Source organism: Thunnus maccoyii, chromosome 15, assembly GCF_910596095.1.
Source record: "Thunnus maccoyii chromosome 15, fThuMac1.1, whole genome shotgun sequence".
NCBI classification, from domain to species: domain Eukaryota; kingdom Metazoa; phylum Chordata; class Actinopteri; order Scombriformes; family Scombridae; genus Thunnus; species Thunnus maccoyii.
In genome coordinates this window covers 17,542,393-17,569,647 of record NC_056547.1, presented here as the reverse complement: position 1 = coordinate 17,569,647, position 27,255 = coordinate 17,542,393, and the positions used below count along the sequence as shown (strand labels likewise).

Below are 27,255 nucleotides of genomic sequence, written 5' to 3'. Positions count from 1 at the left end.
TTGAGATGTTTCTACACCTTGATTGGAGTCCACTGGTAGTAAATTCAATTGATTGGACATGATTTGGAAAGGCACACACCTGTCTATATAAGGTCTCACAGCTGATAATGCATATCAGAGCTAAAACCAAGCCATGAGCTCGAAGGAACTGCCTGCCAAGCTTAGAAATAAGATTGTGTTGAGACACAGATCTGAGGAAGGCTACAAAAAAATTCTGCTGCATTGAAGGTTCCCAAGAGCACAGTGGCCTCCATAATTCATAAATGAAAAACTGTAGAACAATCCAAGACTCTTCCTAGAGCTGGCTGCCTGGCCAAACTGAGCAATCAGGGGAGAAAGGCCTTGGTAAGAGGTGACCAAGAACCTGATGGTCACTCTGGCTGAGCTCCAGAGATCCTGCGTGGTGATAGGAGAAACTTCCAGAAGGACAACTGCCGCACTCCACTGATCTGGGGTTTATGGCAAAGTGGCCAGACAGAAGTCTCTCTTCAGTGAAAGACACAGGAAAGCCCACTTAGTTTGCAAAAAATGCAAATAAAAGACTCTCAGACTGTGAGAAACAAGATTCTCTGGTCTGCCGAAACCAAGATTGAACTGTTTGGCCTCAGTTCTAAGTGTCATGTCTGGAGGAAACCAGGCACTGCTCATCACCCGCCCAATACCATCCCGGCAGTGAAGCTTGGTGGTGGCAGCATCATGCTTTGGGTTTTTTTTTCAGTGGCAGGGACTGGGAGACTGGTCAGAGTTGAGGGAAAGCAGAATGGAGCAAAGTACAGAGATATTGCTAATGAAAACCTGGTCCAGAGCACTCAGGACCTCAGACTGGGCTGAAGGTTCCCCTTCTAACAGGACAATGACCCTAAGCACGCAGCCAAGACAATGCAGGAGTGGCTTAGGGACAATTGTGAATGTCTTTGAGTGGTCCTGTGAGAGCCCTGACTTGAACTCAATCAAACATCTCTGGAGAGACCTGAAAATGGCTGTTCACCAACGGTCCCCATCCAACCTGACAGAGCTTGAGAGGATCTGCAGAGACGAATGACAGAAAATCCCCAAATCCAGGTGTGCAAAGCTTGTTGTGTCATACCCAAGAAGACTTCAGGCTGTAATCGCTGCCAAAGGTGCTTCAACTAAGTACTGAGTAAAGGGTCTGAATACTCATGTCAGTGTCAGTTTTTACTTCTTAATAAACCTTCAAAAATGTCTAAAATCATGTTTTTGCTTTGTCATTATGAGGTATAAATGTAGATGAGGGGAAAAATGAATTTAAATGATTTTAACATATGGCTGCAAGATCACAATGTGAAAAAAGTGAAGGGGTCTGAATGAACTGTATATCATTTTTCTTTCTTGTATTTTGTTCTTGTTTTATGAAGTGTCCTCCCTCTAGCTCAGTTTTTTTTACTCTGCAAACCGTAAGATGAATATTTTAGTATTTTGTGTATGATCATTTTGTGGAAGAAGAAATTGTAGTAGTTTTATGTTAATAAAGACAAAAAAAGCAGAAGTAGTGTTCATTTCTTATCATATAAACACCTGGCTCGTGTTAAAAATCCCTTCTAGACATGTTTTAAGATGTATATAAAACAGTTTAGTTTAACTAATAATTTGTGTCTAATATTAATTATTTTGTTAAAATCCTTAAAATTGGATCTACTCTTTCTTCTTCATTAAAAAATCAATAATCTATAAATATATTTCATTTCAGAAGTTTAACCATTGGACACAAGATGTCTCTTATTTCACTGTAAAGTTGAAATATTGGACTAGGATTGGCTTCCAAACTATTTGTGTTGTCACAAATCATGCTTTTAGGTCCACCCTTTGAAATTGGAGTTTCAATGAGCTCAGGGAAATTTTCAGCAGATAAATGTGAAAACAGCCTTCTGATGTCAAACTCTGCATATATTCTGAACAGTGATGTTCAAACATTCAACAGTAGGGACAAGAAACAAAAAAACATATTTGAATGGAGGTGGGACTTTAACTGTTATATTCAAAGTTGAGTTACTGTAGTTTTTAGAAGTTCACTTATGTTTCACTGTGATTTATAATACTTTAGGAGTTAATAGATCGTCTTCTCCATTTCAACTTAGTGAAGAACGCTAAAAAATAGACGTCATCGCTAAGGGAGCGTCATTGCAACGTCATCACGTTCGTGCGTCAAAGTCTTTCCGGTTCGAATAGCAGCCATCTTGTTTCCCCTTGCTAGCTAAATAAAATAAATAATACGCTGAGCCGGACTTCACTTCGACCCCGTAAAACAAAGTGAGTAACAAATTAAAAATTCATATGTATGATGAACGTTTACGAGAAAGTGGTCCGCGTTAGGTGGAAGCGGGGACAATTATTTCGCTTCTTTTCATTTGCTGTTCTTGACCAATAGACGATTGTTTTGGAAGATGAACACAGGCGCCATTTCCCTCCCCGCTCTCTGAGGCGCTTATTGGTGGCCCGCTGAAGGGATCACGGGCGGTCAGGAAACTGGTGTTCTGTGTCCGCCATATTGGCTCTTGTCTGAGTGGTTTTCAAACGGACTGGCCATTCCTGCTGGACCCCCGAATGGCGTCAGTTGCAGAAGGAACTTAGCCCCTAAAAACCTTGATTGGTGGAATCTAGTCCGAGGTTTGATTGGTCTGAAGGACAGATCCAAACGTTGTCTTTATTGGTTAGACTGCTTCTTCATAGCTTTGGAAAGCTTTACTAACTTTCATTTGATGGCAGGGCTCGTTGTCCAGTGGTGATGAAAATTAAGACACGTTGCGGATGGTCTCCTGTGCTGTGCAACTGTCACCAGTGTTCATCTGCGACAGGCTCACATTAACTTCACTATCGTTAGCATTAAAGTCACGGTCAGCAATGAGCATGATAGCGTTAGCTTCTAGCACTGAATGTGCCTTTTAATTGTTTAAGCTGCTGATATCTCACAACTTAGCTCTATAGCTCGCATAATGATAGCTAGTTTATTTCAGCGAGCCCAGACTCTGTTGACTGAAAACTGACTTCTGCCTGCTACGTTACCTCAACTGGGACATTTGTTTCGATGCTATCATCTCCTGCTAGCCACTTTGTTCATCCTAACTGGCTTATAACGTTAATGTATCATCTAACATTATTTACCGTTAACGGTCAACAGCGTATTAACTGATAACTCAAGAGCAAAGTTACTCTAACTTAGTCCCAGTGCTATCAATGTGTAAATATGAATATGAGTCTTTGTTTTCTTACTCGGGTCAGTGCTAGCAACACTTGTTCTTGATAAAACTCCTAAAGCTTAGATAATAAAATGATTGAAACTCAGCCACAAGATCAAAACAAAAGAAAACATCCAACATGAAGCTGCACTTCTGCTTTTGCCCTTTTTTTGAGTCATTGACTTGAAAGTAAATATCTATGAGGAATGTGCTTATTGCATATTAAAGATAACGTTGAATAACAAAGGATACTATCTCAATGCTGGTGAATATAATAATTTCAAGGTGCCATTCCTACAGTTTATTTAACTTTATCAATCTAGAAGAGGTTCATTATTGTTCTCATCTTAATTTACTCTACTTTTCCATTACACTATATTTAAAATGACAAAATGAAGGTCACTCATACAGTAGGAAACTTAATCTGCGTAAAAGATGTCATATGCAGGTGTACATGTGTTTTTGCATGTTTGTGGGTGAATGCATGGTTTGGCTTGGCTACCCTCAGGAAGCTGTGTGTTTATGAAACCAGCAGTCTGGCTGGTGGATGTTTATCTCTAAACAACGTCAGTGAGAGCAAACATGTCTCTGCTACGGGCAGCACGGGTCATGGGAAGGTCTCATTTGTACGGTGACCTTGCCAGGTGTCATTACTGAGGCATTTTGGGTAACCAGAATGTACCTACAGAGAACTGCTCTGAAACGGCAGCCATGCTGGATGGATTAATCTTTGTGCAGCACCACTTAAATCATTAACTGGACGGCTGTAGTACCTGCTCTAGTCCCCATGCTCCTCACAAAAATAGAAAAGGGAACATTTAGCTTTGTTTCTCTTGAGTCTCTATCTTGTTCTCTCTCCACTTGTTCTACCCCTCCCATCCTGTAACAACTCTCCTCTCTGTCCTTCTCCATCCTTCCGGTTCCCCTCCCCCTCTAGGTTTTTCATTGATGGGGCAGGTTTGCTCTCTTTCGCTCTCACTTAAGCTGGTTGTGTTCCTCACTACAGTCAGGATTTGCAGTAATATGCTGCATAAGCTTCAGGTCGCACCTCCATCCTTTGCACAAGTTATCAGTTAAAGGCTACTCTGTCTAAAATTTAATTACCATAACACAAAGCTTCTGTCACCTCTCAACACTTTATCGTCTAGGCTTTACTTGGTCTTAATCAGTTTGCATACACGATGTGGAGCCACTGATGTAGTTGGTGGTGCATTAACACCATGAGTTGTGCACATGAGCAGTCGTGTCCTGCCTTGGTGTTCTAAAGTAAAGGTTACTGTGTTGGAGGTATGCACATTAAACCAGTGGCGAGTTAACAAGAAGGGCATTGTATGACATTGCTGACGTGGTTTTTTGATGACGTTTTAATTGTGGAAGTTGCTGTGAGCGTCGTTTTTTGGGGTCAAGACAACAATGTCTTTGTTTACAGACTTTCACTCATATCTCTTAAGTCTTGTTTATCCACAAATAGGACGAGAATTAAATGCACTCTTTTTTTCCCCCCCGGTGGCTGCTCACGAGTCAGCTGATTTTTCTTCGTTTTGTGCAAAGACACTGCGATGATCTGTTTTGCAGTAATTAGTGTTTGTGTAAATTTGATTGACACTATAATAAGGATTTCATTGGATTAATGTTGTGGTTGCGGTAAGCAGCATAGCTAAATGTTTCTGTGAGTCATGAGAATTGTTGAATAAAGTCTAATTCAACTAAGTTCATATTTTATGCAGATAATGAGTGACCACGCATGTAGACAATTTTGTTCCTTAGTTAGCATAACATTACAATGAATCTCAATATAACAAGTAGCCTGGTTAGAGGCTAGATGTGCGCAGTGTGTACCTGTGACTGTGAGCAAGGATGAATGAGAAAGCAAGGGCAAAATGTGTATGTGTGTGTGGATGTGCATGTATGCCTGTGCACACGTATGAGACAGCGAGTCTGCCCAGTATGCTTTTGTACTTTAAATCATGTGGATGCAACATGCGGCATCCTTTCTGGCACTTCTTTTAGCCAGTGAGGGTCAGCGTGGCTGCCTGCATCACTGTGCTGTCAGCCTGTAGCGACAGAGCGGAGGCGGGGCGGAGGGAGACATTTAGTTTGACATTGTAAATAAGCAGAGAGCAGTTGTCAGAGAGCAGCCCGTGGAACCGTTCTCATCCGTCCAACAGCAGGAGAGGCAGGGACCGCCTGAGAACAAACAATGCCGAGGCAAGCCACCACTAGCACACCCTCACACACTCCCTGAGGAGCTTTCCACAACTTTATTTGCTCTTTTTCACCTATTCTCCTCTCTACTCTCTCTTCCTCTTTTCTTTTCCCTGACCCCTATCCTGCAGCTCAAGGTAACTTAGAGCAGGAAGTTGGCTGTCGGTAAAAGGGGGTTGGGTGGAGGAAAGGGGAGGAGCGGGGGATGTGTCAGCGCTGACTGGTGTGTTCAACATCCAATGGCATAGGAGGACACCGTGTTCTCATTGGTTGCAAGTGTCAGAGTGAGGTGGGAGCCGGGTGTGAGGCGGGGTTTTAGTATCATGTAGCAAGCTAGATTGATTACTCTTGAATGTTAAAGGGGAAGGAGGCTAGAGATTTTTGTCTGTGAGTCGGGAGTGCCGCTGTACTGTTTGCCTGCTGTTGCGCTGTTGCCTTCTGCTGTGCTGGCTTTTTATTCCCACTCGCCCTCTTCTTTGCGCCGGGCCAGGGGTCAGCTCAAAGACAAACGCACGGGTCACTGGCTAGAGAGAGGGAGAGGGGTTAGTGAGTGAAAAAAGACAGAGAAAGAGAAAAGGTCAGCTAGTTGAGGGGACTTGGTCAGAAGAGAAACAGAAGAGACACGGAGCTTTATGTTTAGGCAGGAGTAGGACGTTGGGGGGCTGCTGAAGGAGACGGGGCAGTGGGAGAGAGAAGGGGGAGGGGTAGAAGAAGGGGGGGGGGGCTTGCCGGGCTGAGAGCCTTTTTAAAGCCATCCAGTGGAGCTAAAGTGCCTTTTGTCTGTTGATACGATCAGGGGACTGGAGGAAGTGAAGGAGCTTGATAGAGTTTTTCTGTCAACCTCTGTGCCTCTTCTTCCTGCTGCAGCTGCTTCTCTCAAGGAGACTTGAACAGGGCTATCAGTTTCCCTCTATTCTGCTCTGCTCCAACAGGGTAGACCGTTCACCATGAAGGGCACAGGGGTAAGTCTGACCGCTGAAAACACACTTGGAGAGAAGACCTGTCAAGTTGGTTAGGCTTTGAGTTTTTGAAAAAAATAGTTTGCCTTGGTTCACTTTCTGTTGTCTCTCTCTCTCCATCATGCTCTGCAGTGATGACAGTGTCTGTCCTTTACAGCCGTCCCCAATCCCCCTCCCTTTCCTATCTTGTAGTACTCTCCTTGGAAGATTGGAGTTGTATGTTGCGTGTACTTGTGTGTGTGTGTGTTGCTCTCATCCATGTCCTTCAGTTCAGTTACATCAGTACAGCTTGGATGGTTTTACAGAGTGGACTGTGGTAAAAAACCTGTGATGGTTGTTAATATTGTGTGTTTGGTGTATTTTTTTCACCCTCAAAGTAACAATATATAGTGAAGTCTGTTTTTCTTTGGCTGTCACTTGTTGTGTATTGACTTTGGACCACCACTCACACAGACACGCACTTAAACACTTACTCTGTGCCGGGTTATCGACTGTATGGAAGTGCAACGCTTCCAGACTCTGACTCTGAGCTCACATGCACTTCACTTTCTTTGTGGTGCTGATGTCCTGGAGGCCGCAGTGCCTCAGTGTGCTGGTCCCGACCCCGCTCCCCCCCCCCCCCCCCCCCCCCCCCCAACGTCCTTGTTTACACGTTAGCGCCAGACAGTGACGCAGAGCTGAGCAGCAAAGATGGCATCCATGTTGAAAGGAGATTTGTTGTATATGGGGGGTCTCTGGGAGGATATCTCTCAGTGTTGTTGTCACTGTCGGTGTCAGGGGTCCCCAGGGGTAGAGGTGCAGCTGGTTGCAGTGACCTCAGGATCCCCCAGGCCCCCGGCCCCAGCAGTGCCAGACGCCCAGATGGGACAGACTGTCAGCCTGTCAGCTTCAGGGGCAGAGGAGGCTAATAGTTTGATCTGATCTCTTCTGATGGAATCTTTGGAGGGCGCCTCTTCTCTCTCACTTGCCTCTGACTCCCTTTCTCTCCCCTCCCTTGCTCCCTAATTGAAAGTTTCCATTGGTGCCTTTGACAAAACAAAGTCCCGTTGGGGGAAAGAGAGAGAGAGAGAGTGTGCGAGAGATTGAGCGAGGGAGACTAAAAATAACTCCTAAGTTGAAGCCCTTGCTGCCAAATCCCAGGGTTGGCTGCTGTCTGCATGAGATTTGAATATCATTTGTGCCCCACACTGTACCATAGGCACACCAGGGGAGGAAAAAAGTAAACCAAACAAACCACTTACACATAGCTAGGCCTTTCAGCTTATCACTAAGGTGCCCCCTCATGTGGTTTTTTTTTTTTTTTTTTTTTTTTTACATGTGTACACTGTCACTAAAGACAAGTGTGGGCAGCCAGGGGGGAGTCAGCTGTGTTCCAGCGTGTAATATGCAGGTAGCTTTAGCCCTGCCTACTTTGACGCCAGAGACTGGGCCTAGCATTGGATGAAGGTCACAGGAATGTGAGATTGGCTCCTGCAGTCTCTCTGTCAGCAACGAGAAGGAAACATGTAGAGGGAGATGAGAGGACGCAGAGGAAGCGAAACTCAAAGCGGGATACGGAACACAGCTAATATGTGCAGTATGTGATGTTTTTATTAAGCTTCTTAGAAAGTACACAGCCTGAACCACTGGGGTCACTTAAGTGCTGCAGTGAAAGTTGAAAAGCCTGTCCTTCTCTATTCTCCCCCTCTCCCTCCCCCTCTCTCTTTCATCTCTCTCTCCTCTCTCTCTCCCTCTCTCTCTCTCTCTCTCTCTCTCTCTCCCTCCTCCCTCTCTGGTTTCTCTCTCTCCTCTGTTGAATGACCTTGGGAGATCAGTGACTAGCACTTCCTGGAGTTGGCTTGAAGCAGAACCAAGGGCAAAGTTTGCAGGGCTGTTTGGTCGGTCGGTTTGGTCCAACCATGCCAAAGGGATGTTGCACTGCAGGTCACAGCGAGCGTGTCCATCATTATAACCCCGTCTGTTCTTTTTTAATCACAAAACATTTGTACCAACATCTGTGAAAATGTTGTGCGTGCCCCTGTAGTTAATCTGTAATTCCTGGCTGGGAACTTCTTGTTTTTTTGTTTTTCCTGAGTAGATCATTTACCCTGCATGCTGTAACTATGCCAGTCTGTTTCTGTGTGGTATTTGTGATTGGGTTCATCAAGGTGAACGCTTTAATAGTTCAGGTTTTGTAAATACACCCCCTTTGACTTATGGCCATCATTTAAAATGAATGTTTGTAAGTATAACATTTACTACCCAAACTGTGTTTATTTAATCTATTTGGGCACAGTAAATCAGAATGAAGCTGTCATATTAAACACTAAAGGTTAAACATTAAGTTTACTTATTTACTCAGGGTTATGGTAATGTATGTTGTGTAAACAGAGTTGCATTCCCTTTTCTGCTTAGGAAGCCAGTTTTAAAACCTAGCGGACTTCAACCTTTAGTGACCTTCCTAAAAACTGCCCGTTTTACATCATTGACAGTATCACACAGGGGCTTGTGGAAATCTCTTGCTAAAGACATTGTCAGTAAGGCAGCACTCATCCCATAGTTGGTACAATATTGTATAAAAATATCTTGTGGTTGATTTCATCATTTATAGTGAAACAGATCTATCAGTAAGCATGAATCATAATTGCGTGGAAGGTTACTTTAAGGTCATGATGTGCGGGAAGAAATTATGTACTTCTCTTTTCCTCTCTGTTGTACTCTCCCTCTATCTTTCTTAACATCGTTTATGTTAATTCGCCCATATACATGTATTGCTAACAGTCGCTGGGACTGGAGAGGCAGTTGTAAAAAATTGTAAAAGGTTTTAAAATTGTGTCACAATCTGGAAATAACTGAACTATATTCTTAACAACTATGTAATATAAAATTATTTACAGTACTGTAAAAACTGTAAAACTGAAGCCGTGATCTGGGTTGTCACTGCATTAAATCACAGCTTACGTGTTAATTGTTAATCGTCTTTCTCGCAGCTTTTCACACTAATAAATTAATCAAATCGACCAGACACATTAACTAAATGGCTACACTGATGTGTTTACACTGACAAAGTTTCTCTGTGATCAAGGGGAGGAAAAAAAATCGCACTAGATGCAAATTCTAATACTTGCCAACATTTTCACAATCATTTGGTACAATATGTGCTTCTTGTATTTCTGTGTGGGTCAAGTTCTCTCAGAGCACATCTGCCTCAATGTAAGGCGTCAGTCCTGCTTCAGGGGAAAGATCTGGGATGAGATGAGTTTTTCTTTACCACAGCGGCAATGTGATACTGAAACTCCTCAGGGATAAGTTCACTCTTCTGCTTCAAATAGGCCTTCAGGTTGTCCCAGACTGCCTTGCCTCATTATGCATCAACTACACTCAGCAAAATGAAGCTCAATTTACACCAACTGTCAGGTCATTAAGGGGCAATTAACTGCAGAACATTTCACTTTAACCAAAGACAAATTAATCCATTCGCTCAACTCCACTCTCTTCAGACAATGTGCAGTTTTAGGCTGAAACTTTTCTCTGCCACTTTGTCTTTTCTGTCCTCCTCTAGTAATCTTAAAGAGCAATTGAAGAGGCATACGGCTAAGTGATACTATCTTGTTGTTTTTCCGGTCTTCTGCACTGCTATCAGGTTTATTTGGACAGGAATCGAAGGCTCATGTAAAGTGGTGTGATGTCAGAGTTGGAGCGAGTTGCTGATGCTGCTGTGAGTGGCCACTTAATGTGACGTGCCAATAGGAGAGGGGGGGTGGGGGAGGGAGGGATGGGAACGAGAGAGGAGAGGTGCAGGAACAGGCTGGCAGAACAACATTAGCGCTGATTCAGCTGCTGCAAGCGGAGCAGCATTGACTTTCTCAGAGAAGTTGGAAGGAGGGGATCAGCCGAAAGTAAGTAAGACAGAGGAAGAGAGAAACGCACGACCACGAGTGACAGAGAGAGATGGGAAGTACTGGAGAAGAGACAGGAAGAGAGATGTTGAGCTGCTTCAAGGAGGAAGAGCAAGTTGCTGTGTGCTGTGACAAAGCACAGACATCACATTTATCCTCAAAGACATGCAGAAAGAGAGAGAGAGGGAGAGAGAGAGAGAGCACAGTTTGAAGGAAACCCAACACCGTCATCTCCCTGTCTCGATGACCTGATGAAGGACAGCACAACTGCAGGGAAGAGGAGAAGAGAGATGTACACTGCAGAACAACACAATGTACCCTAATATAGCATACAGTAGCAGCTTGGAGCAACACAGGAGCGATGAGCTTTTTGAGTTCATTGCACAGTACAACAGAATAATTATCATGAAAACAAGCACACATGACAGTACAACACATTCATAACATTTGTAGATACTTTATCAATATTGACTTGCAATGCTGTGACCGATAATGCTACAGGAAGTGAACTGGACAAGCTAAATTCTTTAGTATAGATTTTTATTTAAGTAGTTCTTCAAAGCTCACTCTGGGTTAGAAACCTGAAATACAGAAGCAAGTTGTACTTATCAGTGCAGATAAAATAAGCCATCTAGACACTGGTTTTCTCAAGTCTGCATCAACCTCCAGACCTTTTACAGCTTTGATAATACTGACATTTATTAGCTTTCGGGGAGTGTCATGATTTATTTCCTTTGTGCAGAGTTTTTGTTTGACTATGACTAGACCCAGACCATAGCAGGTGTGTTGCACAAAGTCAGCAGAAAAGATTATGTTATGCACTCGTGTGTCAGACATCGGCGTGCTCCCACGCAAACTTTCCATTGATACCAAGCCCTTGGAAATATGGTGATATTGGTATACTGTAGGTTTCACACACTTGCTGGAGGAGTAAGGCTCAAGGGCGTATTGATACTCAGCCCTTCTCTTTTCTCACATATGTCATTTTTGTTTCTTTTCCCCCTTCTCACGCCTCAGCCTGCCTCTCATCACACTTGCTTTCTCATTTCTTCTCACTTATTGACTCCACCACCCACCACCCCTCCCCCCCATCCTCCATCTCCTGCCGCTGCGGTTGGTGTGCGGCTGTGTATTTAGATTGAAGGTCACAAGGTCACCAAGAGGGGGTTGGGGTGTATGTGTGATTTTTAATAACAGCTCTTGCTCTCCAAGTGTTTTGAAAGAAAAAGCAAGAGTTTACGAGAAGGGAAGTGTGTGTGTGTGTGTGTGAAAGAGAGAGAGCAGAAGAAGGATCTGGGGTGGCCCATGTGTTTCACTTATCTACTTGTCAATCGAATCATTTGCTATTTTAACTCCTTTATCCTTCTGTGTTTCCTCTGGGCCATAGTGTTGTAACCATGGTAATTAGTCTGATGGTTGATTGTAATGCTGTTAAGTGAATTGCTCAATTATTGTTTCTTGACAGGCCACCAGTAGCAGGAACCACACAAGCTGGCACACACAGATACACAAGGCTGTCTTGTTCAAAAATTATCACAAGATCAAGTGCTGATACAAGTGGTAAAATGCTGTTTAGCTGGAAAAACAAATGGCTCTCATTGCTCTTATTTTGTTCACCCTATTTGCATGGTCACGGTGCTGTTCATGGTCACGTTGTTCAGCTTAGTGGCAGACTACACAGAGACCACGAAAGAACCGGCAGAGGGGAGTTCACCCGTCGGGCAGAGGGGAAAAAAAGACTACAATTCCCATCTGTCATTCCTGCCACGTGGAATGCCGGGATTGTTCTAGTGACTGCAGGATTTCAATCAACCTTGAAATGCAACTGGACACTGGAGCGTCTGACAGAGAAGGGGAGACATTGTCAAGGTCAATCACTAGCCTGGCATGCCATAGCTACATGCGGCCTGATTGATTTATATAAAGCCGCCCCCCCTTTCCTCCCCCACTGCCATTCTGTCTCATTGATTTAGGCTACACTCTGTCGAAAACTCAACGACAGAACGGGATGCAGCAGTGCCTCTTCTGTATTATTCAGTAACTTCCACATCTGCCAGTGAGGCAGTCTTTCCTGTCAAAAATCAATCCGGTAAAGGGCCTACATTCTGAATTAGTGATTTATCAGTGTAAAATATTTACAGCTGCACTTAACTGGTATGAATAAAGGAGCTGACATGGACCCAAAGTCAAAACCATCCCCTGGTACACCACCACTGTAACAGAACCTAGAGGCGGGGGGACACTGGATGTAGGGTTTGAAAGGCTGTCTTTTGTTTTGTAGTGGTCTGTCAGCTGGACCAGAGCTGCAGCCATTCATGCTTGTTGGCCCAGAGTGAGAAAAGAAAGGATAGGAGACCCCCCCCCCCCCTCTCCTAACACTCTTTTTCTTTGTACTGTCATGTGTCTCTTTCTCTGTGTGTCTCCCTCTGTCTGTCTTGTTTGACCCACATAGCTAGTTTGCACAGCAGTGTGACTGTGGCCCTGTCTGTCTCTTACCACCCCCTGTTAAAGCCTTTGGCACTTTGTCTTAGCGCTGGATTAATGCTGAACTGGACAAGGCACTACCCCTCCCTCAGCAACACACACAAACACACCCCGTCTCTCCTGAGTAGCTCCACACACACACTCATCTCTTGTTCTGTACCCCCCCATGTTTCTTGTTTTTTTCTCTCCCTGCCGAATCTTTTCACTGAGGTAGGGAGAAAAACGGGAGAGTGAAAGAGTGCGATCCAGACACTCCAAGCTCTGCGTGCTCAGACAGGCAGCCCAATATTCCCCCAGCAGATTCCTGGCATGCCATAGTAACCTGCTGGATCCTCTTTCCAGCCGTCAGACCCCTTGTAGAAGCTCTGGCGCTTATGTGTGTAACATTTGCTTTATTTCAGTTTACAACTTTTGGTTAGTTTGCGAGCATGTGTCTGTGTTGTTGGGAGATTGTTTCTCTATGACACAAAATTACACATGTCTCCTAGATCTGTGGCTTCAGCACTGTCCTCAGTGTGCGGGGTCACCAGCAGATATTGACTTGCACATAACATGCTTGTGTTGGCAAAGAAGCTGCAGCTATGTGCAGAAGGTGATAGAGCCATTCATAATTAGGCAGCATGCAGCCAGTCTGGTGGTGCGATCTTGGGTATGTCAACATCCCGCAAGGACAAGAATAGAGCCTGCCAGGGCCTTATTTTAGATTTCACTGTATTATAATTATAGGCTATGATAGGATATGTGGTTCTGACACACGGGAAGCGCTGTGGGCAGCGCAGGCCTGGCTTGGACTGACACTGTATCCCGTGTCCTGGTGTCTTGTGTCCTTGGCGAATGACCTGCTTTGAGTGTCTGTGAATTTTAACATACCATGTCTTTGTTTTTGTTTTCTAATACTTAACCTTTTGCTTCTATCCCTCCCCTTCCCTCCTCCCCTGTCATCCCTCCGTGCAGCAGAGTAGAGGATGTCTGCAGATGCGTTTGGAGCCGGGGGCAGCGATGCCCAGCAAACTCTCCAGTCCTTCTGGCCTCGTGTCATGGAGGAAATCAGGAACCTGACTGTGGTACGCTCATTGAAACAGACACACACACACACATACCAACAGAATGAACACTAAAATTCAAATGTTTAATATTGTCTCCCAAGACAAGAAAATCTTGTCTTGTGCACTATCCCTTTGTGCACTATTCTTTGCCACCAACCGAACACCCATCTGTTCATTTCAGAAGGATTTCCGTGTGCAGGAGTTGCCTCTGGCTCGAATCAAGAAAATCATGAAGCTGGATGAGGATGTCAAGGTAAGAGGAGAGTCAAAATAATTGACACATCATTTGAAGAAAATATTTATTATGAGGTGGGTGTACAGTAATGAAACTATAATATTAGATAAATAATAGAAACTACATACAGTAGATAAACTATATTGAGAAAAGGAGAGAAATGCACTACAAATGTGTTTGGCTTCCTCATTATTTTGAATAACTACAGACATAAGATCAGGCAAGTCTGGGAAAAGCAAGTGCCTTCTACGAGTGCTCAGACCACTCAGTGCCCATGAATGGTCTGTTGGACTGAACAGCAAAGATTATTATATAATGGAAATAATATTATCAGCTCTTATGCATTCAGCAATGTCTGGTGATAAGAAGTCCATTATTTATATCAAATGGGTTTACATCAAAACATTGTGCATAGAGAAATAATCAAGCATCATTAAGTAAAATTACAAAACAGATTGTGTAGTAAGTAGCTGTTAATACCACTTAGTGTAGCCATTAGCAGTAGCTGTTGAGCTGATTTGACCTTGTGTAGCTTCACATTGCAGAGATTCTGGCTGCTTTTCTAAACATATTCCTCATTTTGACAAGTTGTGGTTAAAGTTGAACAACTGGGTAAAGTAAAAGAAGGATTTGATTTTATTGGGCTACCAATCACTTAAAATATACCTTGATATTAATTCACGAGCTTTATTCAAAGAAACTAATCTGCTAACATTTGTCAGTTGCATTCAACTCGACAGTAAAGGCACATGGGGGAGTGATTATTTTTCCCTCATTACAAGAGATTATCAGCCAGGACTGTTCGTTCATGGTCTCTAAAGACAGAACCTTGGAACATGTGTGTGTATGTATGTGTGTGGCTCGAATGTGTCGTGTGAAGAGCGCTATCCCCTTAGTTAAGCAGCAGCTTAAAGTGGTAAAGAGATCAGGAGATCACTAACATATCTGAAGACAAGACCCTTCTGGCAGCCCTGACACAGCAGCTTTTCACTGCATGTGTGCGTGCACATGTGAGCGGAGTGGCATTATTTCAGTCCGTCTTGTACATTTAAGCTTCACATTTATGTCCGTATACTTAACTAATTATATTGTGTGGTCTGGTCTGAGAGTTCAGTGCCACTCAGTATGAGGAAATAGGGTTTCAAGCTATGCAATTTGCCACTTAAGGCTGACATAACTGTGACTTTACAACTGAAGAGGTGTGAAACAGTTTTGTTTGAGTGATGTTTTGGAGTTTAAACAAATGAATGAATTTATTGCTTATTTTGCAGCACCTGTGAGATTGATGCATCCATTTGTTAGTCAGGTCCTGATTGATTTATGTAGCATATAACATGTGGGCGTATTTAACCAAATGTAACTCCATCTCGACCGTACAGATGATCAGCGCAGAGGCTCCGGTCCTGTTTGCCAAGGCAGCTCAGATATTCATCACAGAGCTCACCCTCAGAGCATGGATCCACACCGAGGACAACAAGAGACGCACACTACAGGTCAGACACACACATAGTTACGTGACCTCTGTTCTCGTCGTCTTCTTTTTACTCCTTCATATCCTTCTTTACCTGTTCCTCCATATCAGATCACACTTGTGTTTCCCTGCCTCTCTCCTGTTTCTTTACACATCTTTATTCTACCACATTTTTCTTTTCAACTCTTCGAACTCCAGTCTCACACCCATGCATCATTTTTACTTTTATATTCACAAAGTACTTGTGTCTGTGTGCATATACAAGCAGAGGCCCCATACCAGCATCCCCTTGAGGAATATCCCTCTGTTTGAAAGCAAAGCCATGCGGGCACCGGTGACCCACTTTTCCCTCCGGTGCCATTTTGCCTGCTCTGCTGTCCCAAAGTTGAATAAGATGGACTCTGGGAATGATGCGAGGGGAAGAAGGAAACTGGGAACATGAGAGTGCTGATGGGAACAGTTGGGAAAATCAGACTAGAGCTTGTCTCACCTGGATGTCAAGAGGGGAAAAACTGTGGAGTAGAACATAAAAGTCCTTAAGTCCACTTTATCCATTCACATACCTCTGAGAGATTAGCAGCCCATGGATATGCGTGTGTATGCCAACGCAGGTAGAAAAAGAGGCTGGAAAAAAAGACAGCGTAATCGCTTTCATCGCAGCGAGTCTCGGAGGAGTCTTAAATTGAAGACCTACTTTGGAAGTGTGTTCACTTTGCTGTTGTTTTGGCTTATCTCTGTCCCAGGGTTCAATTTTTTTTAGATGAAACTCTCAGTTGGAGGATCTCTGCACCGCATGCTTAAAATAGAAACTCCATTTACTGTGAAAGTTTACATGAGAATTACATTTTACACCACAGATGACGCATTAGATACACGTGACAACTCATGAATGTGTGATTCACTTGTGTCTACGTGAGGGAAGACAGTGCTCTCCGTTTCCACATGCTCTCAGTCCTATTGTGAAGAGGGCACGCCAATTGGTTTCACCATAGCAACGCTCATCAATAGAACAAGTGTAGATGTGACCTGGTGCTACCAGATATTAATCAAGCGACTATAAATAGCCTCTAGTGCGGGGAGGGCCACAATGGGGGGTCCTGACAGCCAATATCCTGTGGAAAATTCCACAGAGACAGCACACTGCCGTGGATATGGGAAGGGGTATAGCAGCTGTGATCATGAGGGCAGGAAAACGTCATTCCTGTTAATTTCCACCCGTCTCACACACAGGTTTATGATTGTGATGCTAGGGTGTTTGGTTTTTATTAATCCTTAAGTGCCTTAAGTGACTGTTGGGTAAAAAAAAAAAGAAAGTTGTTGAACTTTCATGTAACCTTTCTAGAGCTGCAATTCATTATTTTCATCTTTGATTAATTTGCCAATCCATTTCTTTATAGTTTTGTCAATAAAATGTCAGGAAATTGTGAAAATGCAGATCACAGTTTCCCACAGTCCAAGGTGACATGATGAAGTTGTCCGACCAAAAGTCCAAAACCCAAAGACATTTAGTTTACAATAATAGAAGAAAACCAACAAATCCTCACACTTGAGAAGCTGGAATGTTTGCCATTTTTTGCTTGAAAAGTGACTCAAATTGTTAACTGATTTTCAAAATTGACTATTCGTTTCAGCTCTAAACTTATCCTCTCTTCCTTTGAGCTGAATTATCAAAGCAAATACCTGTTACAGTGCTACTGGGAACTTAATTTCAACTCCACAGTAGTAGTTATTTCTGGGGAGCTGACATTGAGGCCCTTGAGGCATGTTTATATATAGGTAGCTGTATGTATTGAATTAGCATAATCAAACTCTGACCTTATCACTTGACCTTTTGTGTCTTTGTCATGTTAACAGAGGAACGACATTGCCATGGCGATAACGAAGTTTGACCAGTTTGACTTCCTCATCGACATTGTGCCCCGCGACGACCTGAAGCCCCCTAAACGACAGGTAGGGAAGCACGCTAACACTGACTGGCAAACAGCTGGTGTATCCAAAGGTGATCTGAGTCTTGTCTCACACATGAAAGTTAGGCGTCAGAGCTGATTATCTGTGTCTTCATCTTTGTTGGCAACCTGGAGGTGCTGTAAACATCCTTGACTGGAAGCTGGGGTTTGGATAGCAAGGGCTTTCAGTCGGATGTTTGCAGCATCTTATTGCCTCTGACAGCCAACAGTAACCCCAGCGATGACACTGTAGTTTGGAATATGTCCTGTACCCGGGACATTTCAGACAAATTCAAGTGTCTTTTCTGAAGGAAAACAGAATATTATGTTTAAGTTTTGCTCAAGCTGGAACTTGATATACCGTATGAAAATTAAAGATGCCAGATGGAGGCGTGCGATATTTAAATTTGTTGTCAAGTAGACTGTCTCCAGGCATGTAAACATCCTACACTCTCAGCTGTGTTGTCATGGAGCTGGGAGAGGGGTGTTTACGCTTCTGGTGATGGAAAAACCTCATCAAGATGAAGCCCTGCTCATTAGTCAGTTATGGCGCAGGACGACACAGGTCAGTGTTCACTGACACTTAAATTGTGATAATTGTTAGACCTGGACTCAAGCACTCGTGCCAGCAAGCATCCAACCTGCTGAAGAGCGCTGAGTAAGCTGAATCCCCAACACGCTCTGACGCTGCATTTCTGTGGCTGACCCTGGAAGAGGACGAACAGAGAAAGCATTTCCATACATAAATCAATAACTGTCACATTATTCAGTTTTTGTACACCTACAATACATTGGAATCATAAATGTTTGGTACTGTTTTTTGTGTAAATTGTGCAGGTTGATCAGAGTTAACACCACGTTCAGTCTAGCCAGCCTCCAGGCCTGAAGTCTATGGTATTGACTTGTATGATGCTTGTAATGGATCTTAGGTCCAGATTACATTACTCTTCCCCAGCCGCAGCCCATCAGTTATTTATCAGATGTGCCCTCCTCTACCGTTACACCTACAAAAATAATTCATGGAGATGTAATGGACTGATAGGCCTCCTTCAATGTGTGTGTGTGTGTGTGTCATTTTCAGGAGGAGATGCGTCAGTCAGTAGCTCCAGCAGAGCCGGTGCAGTACTACTTCACTTTGGCCCAGCAGCCCGGAGCCGTACAGGTGCAGGGCACACAACAGGGCCAGCAACCTGGCGCACAAACAGCCACGACCATCCAGCCCGGACAGATCATCATCGCACAGCCACAGCAAGGACAGGTACTGCTAACAACCTGTTTCAGAGTTTGACACAAAGCACTTCACAGAGTGCGGTGGACTCGCACCAAAATTGAAACAAGCAACAACAAAATGAAAGCACAGCTAGATATGAGAATATCAGGCAGTGTGGAGAACCAAGTGAATTACAACTACAGCTGAGAGGCTGAGTTGCCCCCACAAAAACACACAAATAACCAGTCAAGGACGCCTCTGCTGAACTTCCAAGAACAAGATATTGTATATGTGTGTCTGTGTATCACGTGAAGGATTACCAGTCTCCCAAATAATGTTAAGTAGCACATTCTAGACTGCACCTGATCCCGGGAATCCTGCTATAAAAGGCTTGTTACTGAGGTAGTAACACCTGGCTTTATTGATATTAGTCTTAGCTCACATTTAGGAGCTGACCGCTCTCCCACCAGCAGGAATAACTGAACCTCAGAACACACCCAGTGCACATAACTACACACTTGCACACACTCCTCTGAAACCCTGCTGAGGAAACATGTGATCTGAACACTTTGTTTAGATGAATATTTCCATATATGTTATTTAGTATATAAATTATGTTTATAGACACATAAAATACTTACTGTAACTGAAGTGATTGATGTAATTTGTGTCATTTTATTTTTCTTGCAAAATCCTTGACTCCAAAATAAACACATATCATCAGCTTTACAGTGTGTGAATCTGGGCTGAGATCCTGGCTCATATAAGCATGAGGCACACACAGTATGTGTTGCCTTATAAGTTAATAATACAACAACAAAATAAAAAAAACTTTAAGAATTAACTATCTGAAGCTAGACACACTTTTTTTCTTTTTTCCTGTTTGTCATTCTCACTAGCGCAGTGTGCTTCAGCTACAAACAAATGAGCTGAGAGAAACAAAAACAGGGAATTAATAGCTGTTTAATAAAGTGATCCAAGTCCCTCGCACATGCATATAAACACACACTCAATCTCTCACACGCATGCACACAGTATTAGGGGGTGAACATTCCCCCTCAGGATCATAATGCTTTCACTACCCAATAAGCTCACAGATATATTTGGGGAAACCTTTCAATTGTCTCTCTCTCTCTCTAATTGTCTCATTCCTACTACTTTTGCTCCAAAGCACTCTCTCTCCAGCTTGGTCTCTGCATGTCATGTAGTTATGCTGCTGGGTTGCTGTGGTGCTTCATGCTGCTTCAGCAGACTGCCTTTAGCTGAGCTGTCATACTCGTTTAGACCTGGCCTGATTCACTAGCGCTGCTACTGCTGCAGTCCCTGCAGAGAGCAGGGAGGTCACACTTTGACACTCACCTTATGTAGACTCCATTGTAAGCTATTTACAAGGTAGCACTTTAAAAGGTGGGCCTTACGGGAATAAGTGAAAGGTTTACATTTAAATCTTCAAAGAAGGTTTTTTGTTTGTTGAGATAAAAAGCTGGAATTTTCTAAGCTTCACCACAACTCTCTGTCATTGCAACTTGGTAATTGTACTTTTTGTACCTTTTAAGTATCTGGTTTGTTGTCTACCAGCTTAATCCTAGTGCACCTTTGCATCCTCATGATCCCTCTTTTCAGTATTCAGATTCTATAATTCCTTTTTTTTTACTCCTGTGTTAACTAATGTAAATAAAGCTTAGCTTTCCACTACCCATCAAGCACATGTCATGTTTGGTGCAAGAGATTTGGTCTGTGGAGTGAGGTGCTAACAGGAAATGCTTTACAATACAGACAGACAAAAATAAAAAGAAAAGACAGTGAAAGTTAGAATAGTGAAAGGTGATGGGCTCATTTCACACACTTTCTTTTTGTATCTGTGTCCATGTGCAGAGCTTTCAGTGTCACTAGTTGTCACTGTTGTACTGATTCTGCCATTTTTCCTCTCAGGTCACCAACTCTCTTATGAAACCACCGCTGACATTACTTAAGCTGCCATAAATGTCACTGTGGCGTACATGCATTTTTTAAACCTGTCTAAACACCACCATGATTGTTATTACATGTTTTTGTCATTTCACCGCAGCCCCTTTATCATTTCCCCTATTTTACTTGCATATCTGATAAACATGCTCCTAAATGTCATTTGCTGCTTATATGTCACAGTTTGCCGCTCTAACATTTAAGCTTTCTGCGCATACACTCCACACATGCTTATATTCATGTGTTAAGTTGTTGCAATCGCTGCTTTCTCACTGTGTGTCTTTCTCTCATTTTCTCATTCTCCACCACCTGGTCGTTTATTCTGTCGGCCATCAGATGCTTCAAGGTGCCACCATGCAGCAGTTACAGCAAGTGCAGGTGCAATCACAGGGCACACCCATCACGGTAAACACACATGCACACGTCCATTTATATGTATCGCTGCTTGTTGCCACAGCCCTGTAGGTGACAAGCTTCGGCCTGATCAGGTGACTGAGGTCTGTAAAGCCAGGCTCAGACTACAGTTTTAAAAGTTAGTAAAGTAAGAGTTTCAACCGATTTTTGAAATCAGGTTGCTCCACGCACATAAGGAGAAACTTCACAGATGTTCTTCTCTTTAATCTCAAACCTGCACACATTACGAGGTTTGAAAAGAATGGCGCATCACACACTACAGGATATTAAGATATTAAGGATGTTAAGGTTATTGTGCCAGATGTAGCAATGCACCACCTCACGTGATCTCACATGATCTCATGGGGAAGCAGATGTAGACAAAATGCTTTGCAGTGAGAAAAAACAAAAGCAGAACATTAAATGAGTCTGGATGAAAAAGTGGTTGGAGAGATGTGGTCATCACGGGTTGTCTGTTCTTCAGCAAAAACTGGATGTGAGATGTCAGTTGTAATATCTGTCAACAGTAGTATGCTAGCTAACGTTAGCCTCAAGGGCTAGAATGTTTACTGTTGCTTGGCAACACCGTCAGCTCTCTCTCATTGGCTGTTGTGGTCCCGCTCGGAAAGTAGTGATGTAATCATCCAGATTTTAACTCCTAAATATCAAACATGTTTGAAATTATCTGGGCTGCTCCGATGAGTCTGCGAGCAGTCCTGGAAGTTTAAGATTGGATCTGCAAACCCTTCACATTACCAGACAATCTGGGCCGAACATCAGTACGGACCAAGGTCGAAGACTAGATTTCTCCTCCGATTGTCGGGAGGGGTGAATCGGGGATAAAGAGGTCCGAAACTCCTGTAGTCTGAGCCCAAAGCATCAGATCAGGTGGCCTTTCCTGGATGGTGTGACAGATAGAGGAGAATGAGAGGTCTTGAAATCTGCTTTGTCACCTTATGTCCTCGTGTCTTTTGTGCCTGCATGATGATCTTTTAACACTGTTAAAATGAAGCTTCATACTGCTGGGTTACAATCCTTTTCCAGGAAAGTTCGTGATTTCCTGGGTCTTTGCTTTGTGTCAATCATAAACCACATGCCTGTACTAGCTGTTGTTAAACAACTAATATGTTACTTCTGTCTCTGTGTCCCTCTTTCTTTTTTTCTGTATTTCTGTATTTCTGTCTTTCTGTCTCTTCTTTAATCTCCCTCAGAGCGCTCCAGTGGCCATGCAAGTGGGTGAGGGCCAGCAGGTACAGATTGTCCAGGCTACAGCCCAGGGTCAAGCTCAGACAGCTCAAGCCCAAGGCCAGACCATGCAGGTCATGCAGCAGATCATCACCAACACAGGAGAGATCCAGCAAATTCCGGTAAGAAATGGCGTTAAGCTGGAAAATAGAAGTGATGGGCATTAGAGGAGGAAGAAGCTGAAGCATTTGGTGATAAAGCAAGCAGTGGAAAGTAAGGTCAGAGATTGGAATGAGAGGAAGAAGAGAAAGCCCCAGGTTGAAACAGACAAAATGCCATAGTAGCGTGCTCGCTGCATGTTGTTACTGTCATGGTGGTTGACATCGTGGTACTTAATTAACACTGTGTTTTTAGTGAATTATTCATCCTTCACTGTTTATTGGGAGTCATCACACATTCGTTTTAGAAAGTTAACAATTCACCAGAGGCAAGTGAATGATTATTGTCTAGAATAGGAAAATGGCTGTGACCTCTGCGTTCAAATGACATTTGCTTTAAACCAAACTTTGTCTCCCCCCTGTGTCGGTTGGGTGTAGGTGCAACTAAACACAGGCCAGCTACAATACATCCGTTTAGCCCAGCCTGTCTCCGGAGCACAAGTGGTTCAAGGACAGATTCAGACTCTCGCCAACACCCAGCAGGTGATCACAATGAGAGAAAAAAAAAAAAAAAATCCGTGAATGAAATTAAAAGAATCTACCGATCAACCTGATATCCGAGCATTCACATGGTTCAATTAGTTATGTGTTGAAAACGTACGGTAAATTAATAACTTGTTTTGTTTTCAGATCACGCAGACAGAGGTACAGCAAGGACAGCAGCAGTTCAACCAGTTTACTGATGGACAGGTAATGAATGCAAAAAATATATATATGTAATGTGTAAAAGCTTAAACTTTGACAGACACATTTTGAGATACAAAGTCACTTTTATATATGTAGACCAAAATCACAAATTATGGTACTAATTTGCCTCAAAGGGCTTTACAATCTGTACAGCATAAAACACCCACTATTGTAGACCCTTGATTCGAAAAACGAAAAAACTCAAAAAACTAACCCAAAAATAACCCTTTAATGGGGTGAAAAAACAAAGAACCCTCAGAAAGAGCAACATAGGAGGGATTCCCATGTGTATTGAATATTGCTCTATTTTCAGGCATGTGATTTACTCAAGTTTGTTCATTTCTGGCTTGTTAGCATTATTAGCATAATTTTAATTAGTACACACAGGTACCTCCTTGAAGGAAAATGAGAAAAACTCCAAATGTAACTCCACATCTGACTACACCCACACCTTCAACCTCTTTGTCTTTCTGTTTTTACAGCAGTTGTATCAGATTCAGCAGGTGACGATGCCAGCAGGACAGGAGCTGACCCAACCAATGTTCATTCAGTCCACCAACCAGACAGCTGACGCACAGGTCACGCAGGTCAGCACTGACTGAGCCCAACCAGGAACCTTTTCTTCACACACACACACTCACACACACACACACACACACACACACATACATACAACACACACACCAGCCCATGTGATGCCGACACATGCAACCGACTCTGTCAAAGGACACTTGATAATCTTGATTTTAAGCACTGCTCATTTAGACGAGGGACCTGAAATCTTGTAACACTCATTTTTTTTGTAACAAATTTAGTACACTGGATCAAAAACCAAAGGGATACTGATTGACTCGCTCATGAAAACATGTTAAATTGCATCAATGCATAGTCACAGTTTACGTTTTTGTACATCTGTAACCCCACATCTGTGCCGAAAGTGTGCACCCACTGCCACAGTCCCTGACAACAGTCTACTCTTCCTTTCATCTCATGTCCAAACTTTTAAAATATGAAAAAAAAGTGTGTGTTTTATTCCTTCCTGTCTGCTCTCCATTTGGAAATGATTTGGGAAAGTGTCCATCTCTGTCTACATGACCTGCTTCTGGCCAGCTTATCTGTGGTCGGAGGAAGCCGTGGGACTCTTCACCTCTTGCTTTCCTTATGGGAAGACATGAATCATACCCTCTTCGTTGTTTGTCATGTAGTTGATGGATGAAATGAAGCCATATACCTCAGATATCACTTTTTACAACAAGTCAATCTAAGGGATTGCCAGAAGAGGTTTTAAGATTCAATGATAAATTCATGTAGTTGTGTTGTTTTTTCCACTTTGATGATGAAGCATGACGTAACATTGTAAGGGCTTCAAACTGTATAGGTTAACTGTATGTGACACAGTCGTCTTTACTCTTCTATTTTGTTCCTTTCACTCACACACTCTCTTCATCCCTCTGTCTTGAGAGCGGGGAAGCTCTTCTCTGTCTCTATGCAGTTTCACTCTACTCGGGTGGTTCTGGAGTCTTGTGCCCTGGTTTAAGTCTCATGTACAAACACATGACTCCGTCTGGAGCAAAAAAAAAACAAAACAAAAAAAAACACCCTTTTTATAGATATCTCATTTTTTTCAATACAAGTGTTTTTCTTTTGATTTTGAAATGATGTTTGGCCTCATATCTATCTCATCATTTTTTGTACAGTAATGATTATTATCAATGTTCTTCTTATTGTTGTTTTTGCATGTAGTTCAAACTGCCAGCATGACATGCAATAGATAGGTACAATTTTATTTTTGATGTTCCTTTTTGTAAACAAACTTTGTTTGTGAGAAAAAATAAAAACCATAACTTGTCTAAGAGTCTTGTTTACATCGTATTTTTTTTGAGTGTGTCTTGGTAGCTCATCTTCTTCTTTTTGTTGTTTTATTTTAGGTGAGTTAAGCACCTTACTGGTGTGTGGACAGTAGACAGGGAGACAGGTGAGAAATGCAACAGCACACCAGGAGATAAGACTGTCACCTCCTACTGTATTTACAGGTAGACACATCACAACAGCACAGCCCAAAGTATAATGTCCTTTGTTGCTTTTATAGGTACTCTGATCTTACAGGTGTGAAATGAAAGCAATGTCATAAGACAAAGATAAAAGTGTTTTAATGCTCAGGACTTATTTTAACTAAGGACACAAGAAAACATTGATAGTGCTCGTGCTTGTGTTGTTTTTCCAAATGGCCATAGGAGGGCAGCACTCATCCAGTAAATTCCACTGTTATAATAAGAACACCTGATTTATTGCCAAGCACAGCTTTAACATTCTTCATCACTAGCTTTGTTTTAGCAGCATGGACATATCAAAAGTGTACAACACTACAATTGTCTGGCAAAAGTGTGCAATCAGTATCTACACATTGCACCCAAACCAGACTATATGAACACCACTAATCTTATTTCTGCTACCTTCCTTGAGTGCTGGAAAAGCTTCATGTGCCAGAAAGGGCAAGCGGTTAACAATAGAGTCACGAGTTATTTGGCTGGAGACTGCTCAGCTCCTGTGAGATCAGACTGCATTCCTTATCCGACCTAAATCTTAAAAGGAAGAGAAGTAATTATGGTGGAACAGAAAATTAGGTAGGCAGAGAGATGCACACTGTTCATAATGTTCCAATTTGCCCCAAGTAATAGACCTCACATTCAACATTGTGTCAGTGCTGAAAGTTCAAAGATGGCAAGTATCTTATCTAGCAGTGTGAAAACAAATTAATTTCCCCACATATATGCTCATAGTGACCCCTCGCTACACAATTGTCTGGTTAAGCCACGGTAGTCAGTGCCACAAGTAAACATAACTTAAACCGGAGGGCCCTTTCTTAATCGACTTAATCACTGAACAATAACTGCATTAATGAGTGCAGACTCATGCTTGGCTCTTTCTAATAAGAAGAACGAGGATTGTGAGAATGTTTGAGCTTAAGTCAAGCGTGAAAAGGATTGTCTGCTGGTATTTTTCTTGGCTGGCTCGTCTGGTCAGATCAAGGCAACCATGGCCAGATGAATTGGGGCTGACCACTTTGGCCGTGGTCTGCACCTTGTGATAGGGCCACAACACCAGTTGGTCTCACCATGTTAGCAACATAACACCAGTGAAGAGTCACTAAGATGAGGTTTGTTTTTGATCCTCTTTTCTCTTTGTCTGAGGTGTTGGGATATTTTCTTTTAATCATCATCAAACCATAATGCAAGCTTTTCCCAGGTCCTGGCATTACAGTGTTGTGTAAGAATAATGTGACACTTCTATGATCCCTGTAGCAAAATTCTCTTATCTTGCTTATCTCCCTTCACAAGGAGCTCAGAGTGCAGGGTCAGCAACAGAACAGCACCTCTGGAGGTGAAACAGATTCACAACCAGGTTGTCCAGTTTCTGGCTCATTAAAAGTATTAAAACACAGTACATCAATTCAAACCTCAAATGGTATTAAATGCCCCAGAGTTTGTTGATAAAGATATTAAACCATTTGCTTCAGGTAAGAAAAAACTTTTTGTTGTCAGCTCTTGTTGTAAAAGGCACAATATAGTTAAGTTTGAATACATTTTAAGTTAGGCTTATTTTATTTGAGTCGCATGAATAGCATTGGAACTGCAACATACAATTATGCACAAGCACCAGGTGCACTATATTTAATGTTTGTAGCGAAGCGCTAATTCACAACACCTGTCCACAGAAGGCTTTTTAAAAAAGTTAAAATGGAAAAAAGAAAAGGAAAAAAAAAAACACATCCACAAAAATACGAGAACAATATTGTGTCTCTTTTAGCAATGTTTTAACATCTCCGTTGAAAAAATTGTGTTGCATCTTTAACTCAGTGAGTAGACAGTTCCATAGTTTTGTTCCTTTAACAGAGAAGTCTGATTGTCCAAATGAGGTTTTGGGTATTGTTTTTTTTACATGTAGTTAGAGGACTCAAGCCATTGTGACACAGAATGTAAGGATTCCCGTAAGCTGGTCAAACTTAAACTAAAAATGAACTATTTCCTATTTTTATTGCATGTCACATGGCCAAAGAGTTCACAATCTGGTTTGAACCTCAGGGCCTTTATTGCATGTCATACCCTTATACGTATCTGTATGTCTCCATGCTATCAACTATCAAATAAAGGCAAAAATGCCCCAAAAATGATCTAACTA

The 27,255-nt window shown here is 42.6% G+C and overlaps 1 protein-coding gene across 6 annotated transcripts; it reads left to right on the top strand.

Annotated features, from left to right (window-relative positions):
* The first annotated feature begins 2,164 nt into the window (after positions 1 to 2,164).
* nfyc (nuclear transcription factor Y, gamma) lies at positions 2,165 to 27,255 on the top strand. 6 transcript variants are annotated; one of them, XM_042436705.1, is made up of 12 exons: positions 2,165 to 2,268; positions 13,675 to 13,784; positions 13,948 to 14,019; positions 15,381 to 15,494; positions 17,327 to 17,422; positions 18,500 to 18,676; positions 20,930 to 20,998; positions 22,198 to 22,353; positions 22,768 to 22,872; positions 23,020 to 23,079; positions 23,559 to 23,663; positions 26,415 to 27,255. In XM_042436705.1, exons 2-12 carry the CDS (start codon positions 13,686 to 13,688, stop codon positions 26,565 to 26,567), a joined length of 1,206 nt encoding a protein of 401 aa, XP_042292639.1. In that variant the 5' UTR covers positions 2,165 to 2,268; positions 13,675 to 13,685; the 3' UTR covers positions 26,568 to 27,255. The 6 variants fall into 6 exon arrangements, with proteins under 6 accessions (XP_042292639.1, XP_042292642.1, XP_042292641.1 ...); XM_042436708.1 differs by lacking the exon at positions 26,415 to 27,255 and adding an exon at positions 25,005 to 25,028; XM_042436707.1 differs by lacking the exon at positions 26,415 to 27,255 and having other exon boundaries at positions 13,951 to 14,019; positions 23,559 to 24,929.

What these genes read in the sequence shown, in the direction of transcription:
- nfyc (XM_042436705.1), top strand. Translation starts at nt 13,686, where the DNA reads ATGTCTGCAGATGCGTTTGGAGCCGGGGGCAGCGATGCCCAGCAAACT. An exon ending in TGAAGCCCCCTAAACGACAG is followed by an intron (nt 17,423 to 18,499) that starts GTAGGGAAGCAC and finishes TGTCATTTTCAG; the next exon opens with GAGGAGATGCGTCAGTCAGT. An exon ending in CTCTCGCCAACACCCAGCAG is followed by an intron (nt 22,873 to 23,019) that starts GTGATCACAATG and finishes TTTTGTTTTCAG; the next exon opens with ATCACGCAGACAGAGGTACA.